The 14,762-nt window shown below is 40.0% G+C and overlaps 1 protein-coding gene across 3 annotated transcripts in view; it reads right to left on the reverse strand.

The window, feature by feature from the left end:
* Window positions 1-703: 703 nt before the first annotated feature.
* BTBD7 (BTB domain containing 7) overlaps window positions 704-14,762 on the reverse strand; it is a 57,243-nt gene continuing 43,184 nt past the window's right edge. Inside the window, exons 8-12 of one of the 3 annotated variants that reach the window (XM_049828733.1) lie at window positions 14,419-14,532; window positions 12,685-12,874; window positions 8,515-8,693; window positions 7,377-7,805; window positions 704-5,650 (exon numbers count right to left, since the gene is read on the reverse strand). In XM_049828733.1, the coding sequence (XP_049684690.1) occupies window positions 4,832-5,650; window positions 7,377-7,805; window positions 8,515-8,693; window positions 12,685-12,874; window positions 14,419-14,532 (1,731 nt within the window). In that variant the 3' untranslated portion in view covers window positions 704-4,831. Of the gene's footprint in view, window positions 5,651-7,376; window positions 7,806-8,514; window positions 8,694-12,684; window positions 12,875-14,418; window positions 14,630-14,762 lie in introns of those variants that run through there. The other 2 variants (XM_049828735.1, XM_049828736.1) reach the window with 2 other exon arrangements.

Raw genomic sequence — 14,762 nt, forward strand, 5'->3', positions numbered from 1 at the left:
GGTGTCAATAATTAAGACCACGAAGTACTCTCTCTGCCCACCCCCACTTTATGTCAGGACATAACCCACAGTTATGTTGCTGTTGTACATCAAAGTGAGACTAGTCAAGGTTTTCTGCTGCTGGAAGACACACTTCTAGACTTGAGTCATCTCTCTGAAGTAGTGAAGCAGTTGTTTCTGTGAAAGAGATGTCATGAATATTCAGCTGATGCAGGATAACTGCAACTCCAGAAGAGAATGGTGGGTACTTAACGAGCAGCTCTGAGAAAATACACACTTCCTAGAGCAAGGGCTAAGTCCCACTGCCTCCACTACAAGTAATCCTATTGCCTTCAACAGGGAATAGTCTCAGTCAATTAAGCTTCAGCCAGAAGAACTCACTGAACTACTTCAGTGAAGTGCTCTTCCTTTTTCATGAGCTGCTTGAACAGTGCCACGAATTTTGAAGTCCTCTTACACTGGTTTGTATCATATCCTTGATGTTCGAGGCATTATTGTGCATTTTTCTCTCCAGAAGGAACAACAAACCTTGTCAGTTTTAAGAGCCCTTCCTGTCCGGATCAAACCATTCCTTTCCCCTCGCCACCGGTCATTGCACGTTTGGAATGATGACACCACCACAGTTGCTTTAGCCTGTATGTCAGCTGGCAGCACTACAGCAGCCTGCAGGTAACAGTTAATTGGAAGAAGTCGCACAAGCATGTTCTATACAAGCCATTTATTTGAAATGCCAACTATACGTAGGATAAAGTCAGTGTTACATGCTTCTCAGCAACAGTAGAAAAATAGAACCAGTGAAAACCTTTTTACAACTGTAATGGTACTCAAAAGAGAAATGTATTGTTTTACAATGCATCACACAAGACTAGAATTCAAGTTTGGAGGTACCTAAATAAAAATACTATTTTTTTTTTAAAAAACACTATGTACAGTTGAAGCGTAAACAAGTTTTACAAAGTACTGGTTATGCAGGTTGTAGAAAAAACACTTGCATAGGACATGAAGTCAGTTTAAGAAAGTTTTCTGAGCCTTTAGCATTGAAGGCACTTGACTTTATACCAGTAACAATACAAGGACAAGAAACAAAACCGTAACGTTGCCGAAGGCAGGGCGACCTTCTGGCGGTACAGATAATTACAGAAACCCCAAATATGGTTTTAAATTTTCTCTCTCAGCTGTTCCCTGCGTTCAGCAGAGCTCAGCACCACCTCTACCACAGAAGCATATAATTATTAGCAGAAAGAACAGTGCCTCAAACAGCTTAAGTATTCTTTCAAAAAAAATCCAACCAATTAAAAAAATAAGAAACCCCCCAAAACCCCCACCAAACCCAAACAAAAAAAAAACCATAAGACAAACATTTGGGACATTCCAGGACCAAAAACCAAGGGTTACAAGTACAGGTGGCCACAGCCTTAATTTTCATAAGTGAAACTCCTCAAGAACAGGAAAAATACAAGAAACTGCCTATCAACACAGCAGTTATTAATACACAACTACAGTAACTCCGTGGAACAACAAAACATTTCAAAGGAAGAATCTGTTTTAGGAATTAAGTTCTTCATCCACATGTTAAGGAAAAGCAGAGAGGGTTAGGGAAAGGGGAATAAGAAGTTTTTGCATGTTGCTCACTAAACAGTCTCTGAGCTCTCTCTTTAATAGAGCAAGGAGCACAAGTCTTCCTCATTCAAGAGAACTTAATGTTCATACCTCTATCCTCAAGCAAAATATAGTCAGTAATCTGTTATCTCCATCAAATTTACAGGAGGAAAAGGTGTTAATTTCCAGCCTAATCAGAAAGTGCTTCATGTAAACAATGAGCTTCTGCACCAAAGTTTCAGTAGACAGAGAAAAACACGAAGTAGCAGGTAGCACAGGTAGGTGTGTTCTGCGAGTGCGATGTAGTATGAACACTAGCTTCTGAATAATGCTTCGATGAAGAATAAAGATGGTCTCTTTCCCCTCCCTCTGCACATCCAACTTAGTAGGAAATCCTACGCTGGAGTACAAAAATACAGTTCCAGTAATTTGACAAATCCTTCTTTTCCACTTTGAATCAGCTGCTGTTAGCTGCTATCTTCTTCCCAACTCAAAATACACAAGTGAAAATGCAGATTGTCTACATGGCCTGATTGTCTTTGTGGCCTCAGAAGGACTTGTCTTTTATCTTGCACCTACTTTTAAACACTTTATTCTCTTTTTAATACTGCTCAGCTTCTGAGACTTCAGAAGCAGTTTTGTATTCTAAAATGCAGACATGTCCCCTCCAGAGGCATTTCTCACTAGCTTATTCCAAAGCCAAAGCATTTCATGATTTCCCTCAAGCCATAACCTCAAAACTTCTCAGTCTTCATCAGCCACGTCCCCACAAATTTCAAGCTTAGAAGTTACATCTGCAGATTTCAGCCCCATCTCTGTCCAGGCACACAGTGCCACATCAAACTATGGTAACTAAAATAGTTTTCTCAAAGTACATCTATCGATTTAAGGTAAAAATAAATTCTTCAGAATACTAAGTCTTCTGAAGACAGCTATGACTTTTTAGTAACTAAGCTACCAACATACCTATGATGCAACTGCAGGGAGTTCCAGGGTTTCTGTGTGTGATGAAAGTTAATGTTTCTAGCGCTGGTGGCCATGAGACCAAAGTGTCTGGTGAGAGCTATGCAGTCAGACAGCACTGTGCCCAAATCTTCAGAGGAAACCCAGTGAACCTCAGTCCCTAACCAGCAGCAGCACTGTCCCCCCACTGACACCGCCTTGCATTTAACAATGTTCTACGCTGCAGTCCCATGGAAATGCTACATATTGGTGATGAGGCCAGGACCACCAATTGTCTTGACTGTGGTCAAAAAAACCAGATTAAAAAGGCTGACAGAGGAAAAAAACCCAAACACCTCCCCTCACCCACAAGACATATCACCTGCACAGTTTATCTAAGTTTCTCCTCCAATCCTACACCATGCCTTCCATGGCTGCATCTCAAAAGGAATGTCTGCAGAGCTTTCACAGAAGCAGGAGGCCTACAGATGTGTATGCAGGAGACATGAGGATTTATTGGTTCAAACACCTATATCTTCATTTATGTAGAAGCTATTTGGTAGTTTGGAAATGCAGTATTCAATATATTTCAATAACATGGTGGTGGTGTTACCAGGCCTTGCATACTTTACTGAAGCAGGTTAGGTAAGAATCTGCCATCAACTAAAACTAAAAGTAAAGTTGCAGCAAGATACCTGTTTAAATACTATTAAGCATTTTGAACTGCAGGAAACAACTCAACCTAACCTTAAAGTAGTCCTTAGGTCACACTTGGGACTAAAGTTTTCTACTACAGGGAGATTCTTCATTACAGAAACTGCATTTAAAAAACCCAAACAGGCCTTTACTGGTAATCACTATACTGCAGTAGCATCAGATCCCTATCCTAAATACAATGAATCTGTGGTAAAAACTGCATGGTAAGTATGAAGGATGCACTTATAACCATTATAGCCGGTGCACTGCTTAACCCCAACCCAGAGGCAGCCCAGATCACTATCATTCCCTCTTCATATCACGTTAATAGATGAATCTCATTTCTGCTTTTTTAAAGCACAAAGTCGGAAAATGGAAGTGTAATGTAAGAGTGCTAAAGTTTTGCACATTTCATGATGGTAGAGCAGTTACTCTTCACTTTGACTTTGTTCACAGAACAGCTGCAATTATGAAGTCAGCAACACTTCAGATCAGGTAAGGAACACTGAACGACATCACTGAGTGAAGCCCTTTTTTAATCATAGGCAGGAGAAAGCAAGGCAATGAGCCGGCACCTCGGCACCTCTGTCGGCAAGGGAACCCTCAAGTGGACGGTTACCATTCAGGCAACAGCGAAGATACTATGCCTTGCCTTCCCGACACTCCAGGATTTAGCACAAATCCTCAACTCCGGTCTTCACTTACCCCCACATATGGGTAGCTGGAAGAACAAGTTATTACTATCATTTTTACAGTATTTCTAGATTTATTTCTGCATGGGCAAATGACAATTCTAGTCTGTCTAATGTGCTTCTGGGTGATCATGGAGTTCTCCATGGTCACAGCTGAACCAGAAAGCAAAACAGAATCAGACTGTCAGATCCCAGTGAATTTCACTGGAATTTGGACTCCTAAAAATCCCCCAGACTCTTAAAAACCCAAAAATAATTCTTGAAGTGGGCTTGCTATATAAGGATAAGACCAGCTGCCAGAACTTTCAAACAAAACATTAGACTGGATTCTTGCCATAGTTGTAAAAAATCAGGAAGATTTCAGATCTAAACAAACAAAAAAAACTAACTCAAAATGCAGTATTTTGATGTGCTGTTCTTTGGAATTCCTATAATTAAAAAATAAACACATTGTAACTATCTCATAAGAAAATACATTTCATAATGTGCAACCCAATGCACATAAGGAATTGGCAGGTGAAAGGGAAAATGCAAAAGTATGAAAATACAGTCCTTTAAATGTGACAATAAAGTTTAACATATTAGTACAAAACTAATACACTAAAATAGATGTACAGGTGCAAAAGGCTACCAGGTTGTAGAAAAAAGGTACCAGCTTTTTTTTTTTAAAGGCTTAATTAAATTTGCTCCAAAAAATTTCCCACAAAATAAAACCAGAAGCAGCATTAAAAACAAACTGATAACATGCTGTCTCTAATAAAGCAATGTATGTACAAAAGAACTGAGCAAAGCTGAATTTATCTGCTGGCATGAATGAATTTGTCTGACAGAAGTCAGGCCAAAAGTTGCAGAGAATGGGATGTTTACAACTCTTAGGCACAAAGAAATAGTGGAGGTTGCTTTCATAGGGCAGATTTTTTATACAGGAAGTCTGGTTTGCTTGGAGACCTCCTTCCTCTGCTTACTGCATCTTCCCTTTCCAAATCTGCATTTCTCTGTGCTCCATGTTCCAATGGCTCATCATCTGCCAGTCTCCTACTGGGTCTCTCCTCTTGCATTTCAGAGGTGTATGCAGAGAGTGAAGGTCTGTTGGAGGTCAGCCCATAGGTTAAATCAGTTTCCATTTTTGTTCTTCCCCTGATGTGAACTGGGCCATTACCACCATTTTCCTGGGTAGCCAATGCCAAATCCAGTCGCTGGGGAGGTTGTTCTAAGACATCGAGGTGTATTGGCTCATTCTTTTGTCTGTGTTGATGCCCATCTTGGGAGAGCAGGAATTCCCTCCTAGAATCCTCTTGCTTTTTAGGAGATATCTGGGAGGGTAGATAGGCTGACTTTAAGCCACTTGGTGATGCCTTATTGTGGCTATACAAATCTGGGCCAAAATATATACCTTGTGAAGGCGAAGGGCTGTGCCTGTTGGGTGCTGGAGTAGAGGGTCTGCATGCAGCAGCATTAGAGAAGTCATAGAAGTCGGGATATTCCTGCTGATTTTCTCGAGCATCTATTTTTTGCTCTATTGCATGTTTCTTCCGAGAAGTGGGCATGTGTCTGTTCTGAATACATGAAATGTGCTGGGGTGGACCGGGCCCTACCTCTGTAACCGTCTGGCTTAATTCTGTGTCAACTGTGAGCTCTGGTAATCTTCTGTCTTTTAAAGACATTGCTGACACACCCATTGCGATATCTGGCATCAGTTCATTTAGCAAGGGCTGAGTACACTGGAAAAGAAAAGAAATTGGTCCATGGAAACAAAGCAAAAGCTAAAACACAAACTGTATTTAGGACAGTTTCTGTAATTCAAAATGGCATTTTCCTAATCCACCTTTGCCTAGACCAACCTCAGCCTGCAAGTTTCCTACACCGTTTAAAGAACACATGTATACTCCAACCTTCACCTTCCTGCTAGCTTAAGACAACTTATTTCCTTCATGAAGCTGTTGTACCACAATAGTAGTTCATTCTTAAACATGTCTTGTCTTGAATATGCAGTAAATGACAATGTACTGTTAAACTCTCGGAAGGTAAGCCTGCTCTATGCCACTTGCAATTATCAAACTAAACAAGGTACTCAATGCAGAAGTTAATGTTTTTTTACAACACAGAGTTCCAGCGCAGGGAAGCCACAAAACATGTATTTCATCACTACAGATGCAACCCTTTTGCTTGCATTTCATATTTTAAAGTTAACTGCAGGCACATGTGTGTGTATGCATGACAGCCTCAGGGCTTGTGGGGGAGCATCAGTTCAGTGCTGACTAGATCCACAAAGTGCATGGAAGTTATTGCATGGCATTCTTCTCACCTACACCTATAAACAAGCCTGCAACAAGTCAAGCGTATTACAGCCTTCCAGACAGAAGTTAAAATTTCTACTCAAATTTATCATTCTTAATGAAAGCAATTTTAGTAATCATTGATTACTAGTAACTCACAAATTACAGAAAGAATACAGAACAAAAATATCACCTATATTAAGTCTATGCTTCTCCTTGCATTTTTTATAGAAACATTCTAGCAGAAACATTTCTAATGTGAAAAATGGTTTCACCATTTTCACCACTATATGCTTTCCTTAGTGAAGTCAGTATTGATCAAGAGAAATATGTGCTGCAAAACCCACCCTTGAACAAATAACGGTAAACCATTCTAATTTAAAGTTAAATATTTTAACTTAAATTATAATAAGGAGTGCAATATATTTAGGACAATTGCTAAAGGAAAAAAACCAAAAATCCGTATTTCCATTCAGAACTCTGGATCAAATCTGCACTTGAAGAGGTTTTCATTATGACGTAACTGTGCACTGAAACAGTTTTTTCACTGCAGAAATAAATTACCAAATTCTTTATTTAGCATTTCATGTACTTCAGAAAGCTATGTCTTTGCCCAGTATGTTATAGTTCATTGTTTTCATTGCATCATACTGTAGTTCAGCAACTAAATGTTGTAATGAACCCCTTTGTATTTGCGATTACCAATTCCTGCTTGCCTATTCAATTTTAAATCTTTTTACAGCTGTCAAGGCCTTCGCATTCTCCACAGGCTCCCTTTATACACAACTGTTTAGTTCAGGACTACTTACCTGTGAATAGCCAAAATATCATCACTGTTTCTACCCATGAATTATAGCATACAGTTCACTACTGAAGTTGACTTACGCTGCGTTGTAATGTAGAGCAAACTGCATTTCAGAAGATTCATGAGTCCTCCTTGCCCCTCCAAAATGCTCCTGTCCCCGGAACGTTCATTCTCCCAGGGATTAGGGCATGTCTTTGGGATGCAGAATGCTGACAGCCAGTTTGGTAGAAAATTATTCTCCTAACCAACAAAGATGCTCTTTTATTTAACAAAGCCAAGTTACTTCACCATAAGAATTCTCTCCAGCTTCTCTCTATAAACTACTTTGAGTGGCAAGAGATAGGGAAGAGAAATCATAATACTTACTACTTGCTTCTCAGCTGCCATCACTGCCGCTGCCGCAGCCACCGTTTGTCTCCCCAGGCCTGTAGTGTTAGTGCAATCAGGAGGTGCTGCTTTAACACTGGGCAAGTAGACAGGTGGTGCAGCTTTGGGAGCAGTTCGGGAATGGAATAGTGAGTGATTGCACGGGTAAGAAAAGGAACGGGAGGGATGTTGACTTGGCACCCTTTGTTTCCAGCCCACTTTGAACTGGTTATGAATAGGAGTTGCTGGTGGGTGGTATGGAGGTGGAGGAGGGGGCAATGGTGGATGGAAGGCCACAAAAGAGTCCAGTTCCGTAAACATGGTTTCTGCAGTGGGAGTGCTGTTAACACGACATCGTCCAGACTGTCTCATTGTCAGGAGTGGGCTTTCGTCCCCAAATCGCTCATCAGGAAAGAATTTGTGAGGATTCTGCAAAGGAAAAAAACTCAACATGTAACACAACAAATTAGGAAGTCATCTAGAAAGATCTCCTAAACTAACACACATTGGAACTAGAAATCTGCTAGTATAGTGACAGGCTAGTTGTGCCACTTAAATCCTTACCAACACTCAAGGTGATTAGGGCTACAACAGAAAAAAGATTTTTTTTGTTAAAAAACGGACAAGAAGCATCAGATTCATTGTGTGAATAAGTTGACCAACAAATGCATTTGCTTTAACAGCAATGTACAAACAGAAGTGGGATTTCCAGTTTCCCAGTCCTGATACGTACTATGCAGATCTACTGTATTAGTTAAGACTTCCTGTACTCTCTGATTCAAGAATGAATCATAATCTAGATTTCTAGTTATGGTTTGACTGTTCTCATCAACCGCCTCTTCAGCAGATTTTTTTTGTCCCCAAAATTGGTGGTAGTAAAGAGCACTCTGAATGGCAACAACTTGAGAAAAACATTTATACTTTGCACTTACACATTTATAAAATCACATACATCAAATACAACAGTCTCACTGTAATTTGCACCTGGACAGTTCTAAAGTTATGCAGGCATTTCAAATCATTTTTGCACCTGCACGTACACCCACAAAGTAGTTCTTTTATTGCAGATTACACCTTCAAGTCAATTCATAAGCAGAACAGAATCAAAGCATTTGTCTTATACAGCAGTTTTTCATACCTGCAAAAGTTCAGCAGCAGCATCAGAAAGTCCAAATTCCCGCAGCACACGAATCTGAATCTCATAACTGACTGTGGCGCCTTCTCCACAATTAAGAGCATACGCTCTTTGCACCTGCTCAGTATGACGCAGCTCCTGCAGCCGTTTGATCATCTCTTTTACAATGAGGAGATTGGGAACTGGAGGGATAATGGAGAAGAAAATGGGAATAATAGAGATTACTTTCTGAACTGTGAGACAACAAGTTTGATTGCAATGATTAGATTTAATTCTGAAGGAAAAATCTAACATCAGGCTGACTTGGCTTTTTTTTTTTTTCTTTAAAGAAGCATTCTACCAAGAACAGTTTGACTTAACACGTTACTTGGAGCATCATTAAGCCACATGGGATAACACACATATCATACAAATGATAAAGCTCTATACCATTTTTCCAGCTTCTGCTAGAGTGAGCCAAATACAGCCTTCTTGGTAAACCCTTTATGATGCAGGAATTTCATGATTTGAGGTGGGAGCAGAATATTTCAAATAACAACTGAATGTTCCCTCATGAATTCTACAGGCCAAGAATTCATTGATTATTTTGGCATACGCTTCGTACTTCTCGTGGAATTCTATACTCACAAGACCATAATACCAGTATGTAACTACAGAAAAAGCATTCTAAAAAAGTTAAAGAAACTGTAAGCCAACCTAAACTTGTTAAAATTATGTTGTTTTATGCAGTCATATTGAAATAATAATAAACCTTTCCAAAAAGAAATTATGTATAATTTGGGGTATTCATTCTGTTGCAAAACTTCCTCATGTCACTTCTTGCTGCTGTTTGATGATGAATGATATTTCTCTGTGGTCTTTCTGTCCTCAGGAAAATGCGCATATCATAAGAGAAGACAAATCCAGATTTCTGCATACATTAAGTCCTGGCATCTGCTACTTTACCAGCCTTACAAGCATTATATATTGCCATGACCAGATGTCCATAACAAAAGCTCATAAAAACTAAATGGATCGGACAGCAAGAACAGTGTGAAAAGACATTCACATTACAGAGAAGGAGAAACCCAACACTGTGCAACTACAACTGGTCCCAATTTCACAAAGTTTACATTGGTACATGAAGGGTAAGCATAAGTAGTGCAAAATATTCCCTCCCCCGCCCCAGTCTTCAAGTCTTGGAAATAAGTCCTCCATGCTACCCTCCTGTGGCAGTACACTGTGGCCCTGTAACACCTCCACACACTCCAATTGTTCTGAAAAATCCTGGTTTAGCAGCCAGATGTTTAGCTACAACCAGCATTTTGCTAACACTGAAAAAACCAGGATTTTAGAGAAGTTTGAAGCAGTTCTCCAAACTAGTAGGCATAAAAATGATTTAAGTTTTTAATTTAAAACTGCTATCTTCTCAAACCCAGGTCTGTTTCAGTTTTTTACTACCATTCATGTGAAACACATGGAAGAGAGATTACATATATAAAAAAATACAATTCTCTCAAGTCAGTTGCAGGATTTCTAATTCAAACTGAAACTGGAAAATACTTAAGGAAATCCAATTACCTGCTGAACCTAGCCTCAAAGTAGAACAGACTTCAGCAGAGGTTGAGCTCTGAATAGTGTTGCAAGAAGAGCACTAAAACATGATGCCAATAGCATTTATGCAAATATAGCTCACGGGCAGTGGGCACAAGAAAGATGCAAGTGACAGATGGAGAATACCTAAGCTGTAAAGAACCTCCTGTTCTAAGAGCCCAGCCTAAGGGGCATGGAGGCAATGTTGCCTAGCTCTCCCTCTGGCAGTTCCTGTGCTCCATATGCTTTGGGATGGATTCCTGTACAAGTTACAAGTTGGCACAGGCCTGAATCTCCTCAAATTAGTTAGGTTCCATCTACCCTTCCTAGCACAAGGCATTGGCAAAAAAAAAAAAAAAAAAAAATCAGTTCTTTTGCTTAATTACAGAACTAAGCAAAGCAGGCAGTTACCAGGGACAATACCTGTGTTCCAACTACTGGCCAGGCTCAGAGCTCATATCCATGCTCAAATCAAAGGGCTGGCAATAATTCCTACATATTAAATAATACAGCATCAAGCTGTAGTGGAGTTTCAGGTTGGTCAAGATGTCTCATGTTTGCCAACAGAGCCAGAGTTTTTCAAAACACAAGAACTTTTGCAAAACATTGGAGACCTCTGAGAACCTGTTTCCTTTCTCAACTTCTTTGGAAACTAAGATCAAGCAAAGTGTTATCCAAGTCACATCTTATGATTAAATACTTTACATTCAATTCATAGTGAGTATATTTATGTTTTTCTGTAGAGGGGTAAAAGGTCTGAGTACTGTAATGTACTGTTGAGATGGCACAGCTGCAAGTTTCTAAACAAACAGAACCTTTATCAAATTACAGAAATTTTCAGAAGGTCCTTTTAGGCTTTATCAAGTCTCTTCCCAAATCACAAGAAACAGATAGATCAAAACCATTCCACAAACTTAGAAAACTTACTGCAGTGTTTAACTAAACAGTGTTTCAAATCTTCCTAACACCTCAACTTAAATTCTCTTGCAGCAATTTAAACCTATTATTTTTGTCCCAGCTCCAGCATCTCTAAGAATAGTTTATCTACTTCCTTTCAACATAGTTGACTGAAGGGAGACATAATTGATATACAAAATGCTTATAAAATGGGGAATGGGGAGTGGTGGAGGGAGGAAGATGACTTTTCTTGGTGGCATGTCATCCTTATTGCTTTCTACAGACTCCCAAACTGATCCATATCTACTGAAATGTGATACTTTGATCTAAAAATGGATGCCAAAGTTTATGCAAGTTTAATGAAAGACTGCATAAGCTCATGGATTAAAAAATGCACTTAAAATTACTAACTACACAGAAACACCATCCACCATAGGACATCTCCAAGCTGCAAATGGTTGAAGAGCATACAGAATTTTACAGAGAATTATTTTATGTGCTTTTTATGCTACACTTTCATTATGCATTCACTACTGGTGACTGCTGGAATAAGGATACCAGACAAGACAGACAAATCCTTGACCTGACCCAGTATGGACATTTAAAAGGCTAAACACAATGCTCCATCTGAGACCAAATTTACTTCACATGTCTTGCAACACATTTGTTTTTGTATTTTAGCATGACAGTTGTTCTTTATGGAATTGTATAATGTTGACTTTCAGGCTTTTCTCCACAGAGCTTCCCTCAGCCTTCCTGTATGCACAATGTTTCCCACTTTCTTCACTGAATTGAAATTTAATCTTGGGTCATTTAGCTATCTAATCCTGCTTCCAGAACATCCACTGACCCTCCCAACTTGTCATCAGCTCCAAGTTTTGCCAGTGTATTCTCTAGGTACACTCAGTGTTAATAGGATGAGGGAAAGGCGGGAAGACCTAGACACTTTGGGAATCCCACCAGATATTCTTTCAGTTTGACACCAAAAGATCAAATGCATAAATGACAAAATATATTCCAGTAGCTTTATGACTATATTTCCCTGGCTTGCCCATGGGAATGTCACCCCAAGTATCCGGAAGTCAAGAGAGGCTGTATCTACTTCACCTATAAAAACTTACTCTGCCACACATGGAATGAAGTTGATTTGACTTCGAAGCTAAAGTGGATTTCGTAAACTGAAAAAAAAAAAAAGTGCGTTTTGGGTGCCTACTTCCAATATTTTTCTGGCAAACTGAGTTAAGCTGACTGCCCTACAAGTTATGCTCCCCTGCTTTTTGTTTTTAAAAGAAATCAGTATTTTGCCATTTTCTAGCCTTCTGGATCTTACCCATCTTGGACAACTGGTTGTAGAAAACAGAGAACCACTCTAAGAACAGAGGGTCAGACTCCAGCAAGTGTTCTACAGTAAGCTCGACCAGTCCAAGGTTTTTCAAATCGCTCAGCTGAAGCAGGTTAAAATACTACCCCCTCCAGTAGCTTATTTTCCGAACTACTTACTCTGCCATCCAAAAATAATTAAATGTCTTCAGAGTAGACCAAAGCAAAAGGGACTACTGCTGAGTGGGAAGAAGCCCAAATGGTGCAGTACTACTCTCCGAGGAAACCATAATATCCAATAACTCACATTCACTCTCCCCGGCCCCAAGCCCCCATCCACTTACACAAGAGCAATCGGCATTGCAAGTGATCTAGCAGCCTTACCTGGGATCTCATTGGCTATAACTGAAGGAGGACTGGACTGGTTAGTGCTAACTTGCTGGTGGGTAATCATATGACAGCACTGCGGCACCGCGTTGTTTACCATGTAAAGGGTGTCGGGTACATTGGACATTCGGACCATCCGCAAACGAACAAGATCGGTTTGTTCCACCATCATCTCATCCAGTACTGACTGCAACGACAGCCATTAGAGCCCTCATGAAGGCGATGCAAACACATACCCACCCGGACCTGCTGCAAACGCAGTCCCAAGGCCACAAGTCTAGTAATGTCTAAACTGTAACTTTTCCACGTCCCAAACAGTATTTGGCTTTTCCACAGCATTTTCTACTCCATTTTCCAGTCATGATCAGAGTTGAGTTTCAGAGCTAAGAGCAGGCAGGTGAATAAAGTTTGGGAAGGTTGCTTTGTTTATTTGGTACCTGTCAGATTAGAAGTAACCTTCTCAAGGCCAGACCCTCAGGACTTTGTCTCAGACAATTACTGCCTATAGGCCTCAACTCTCTGTGCCACTGAGTAGAAGGAGCTAGTGGGAAAATGAAATGTTTTTCCCTCAGCTGTCTTAAAGAACAGAAAGGGATTTATGCATACCCTTTTAAGATTCTCATTTAATATTAAATGGATTTATTTCACAAAATGGGAGGCTAACAGGGGAGCCAAAAAAACAATTAAAAAAATCAGAAATCACAAAAATTCTGCAATTTTTGCATTTCACAATAATTATACTATGAATAGGAGTATAGTTACCAGATAATAAGTATGAGAGTCCTACCTCTAATGTTAAACGGCTAATGATGAATTTAAAAATACTAACAACATAATATGAAACCAACAGAAACAAGTAGGATTCCTGACGGGGAGGTGGGGTGGGTGGTGGTGGAATGTAGAATACATTTTTTACTTTAAGATTACTACTAAAGCACTCCTATACTGTATACCTGAAAACTAAAAGAGTCAAAGTGTTTATCACATGTTCTTTAAGACATTTTTGTTAGTTTTAACAATCCAAGACACAAAGATAAAATTTTAACTGGCTAGTCTTGCTTTGCTGCTTAGTACCACCTGGTGCTTTCTGACCTTTGTGCCCGAAATGCAAAGTACTTTTATTTCTCCCCTCCCTTGAAGAAGTTGTCAGCAACAACTCACGCCCTTAGAAAATATTTTAGTTCTTAGGTACAGGGCAAAGGCTCTGAATTCACCAGAGTAGTGGTCAGAGTTTGCAGGCAACGTGGATGTGCGCAGCTTTACCTAATCCTCTTGTTCTGCAGTCACCTGCATTGCTGAGACTCAAGCTCTTGACTTAAGTCAGAGCTGCCTCAAGTGGTGGCATTAGTTAGTGACCTACAAGGCTCCCATTCTGTCAAACAGAATATGGCATATGACAGAGCCATCTCCACTGTCACCAAACATCACCATCAGAGATGCTACAAGATCTTCACTTTGACAGTCCTCATGCAAGATATTAAATAGGGAAGCTACTGCCTGAGCAGGACACAAAGGACTTCAGTCAAATTGGACACAAGATATTTATTCCATTTTGCGGAGGATCAAAAGAATTTTGGATATGTTCTGATTCAAACAAGATGATGAAATATCAGAGTCCTCTGCCGAGTGGAATAGTAGTTCTCCACCCAGCTCTGGTGGGAGCTGGGGAGCCTGAAAGACCTGGCACCAAGGTTGCTGACTAGCTGCAAACTGGGACTCTCAGGCTCTCACCTTGCCATCCGCCTGCCAGGAGGGCTGCCGAGGAGCTGGGCCGGCAAACTGGCTGGAAACCAGGGAGGTTTCCCTCAGAACGTTGCTTTGTTTCCGGTGGAATTTCATCAAGATCTGTCTCGCAAACATTTCAATTTCGACAAAAAAAAATTTTGTTGAAATTTTTCTGACCAGTTCTAGAGACTTGAGCCTGATGATCAATCTTGTCAGTCTTGTTAAATTGAAAATGTTAGTATTTTAGGCCAGTACATGCAAAGAGAGACAAAACACACCAAAATCTTTCCCTGTTTACAGAACCCCCTGATGAATCCAATTTAACAACAGCCAAGTGTTGTTAATGATTA

Source organism: Accipiter gentilis, chromosome 25, assembly GCF_929443795.1.
Source record: "Accipiter gentilis chromosome 25, bAccGen1.1, whole genome shotgun sequence".
NCBI classification, from domain to species: domain Eukaryota; kingdom Metazoa; phylum Chordata; class Aves; order Accipitriformes; family Accipitridae; genus Astur; species Astur gentilis.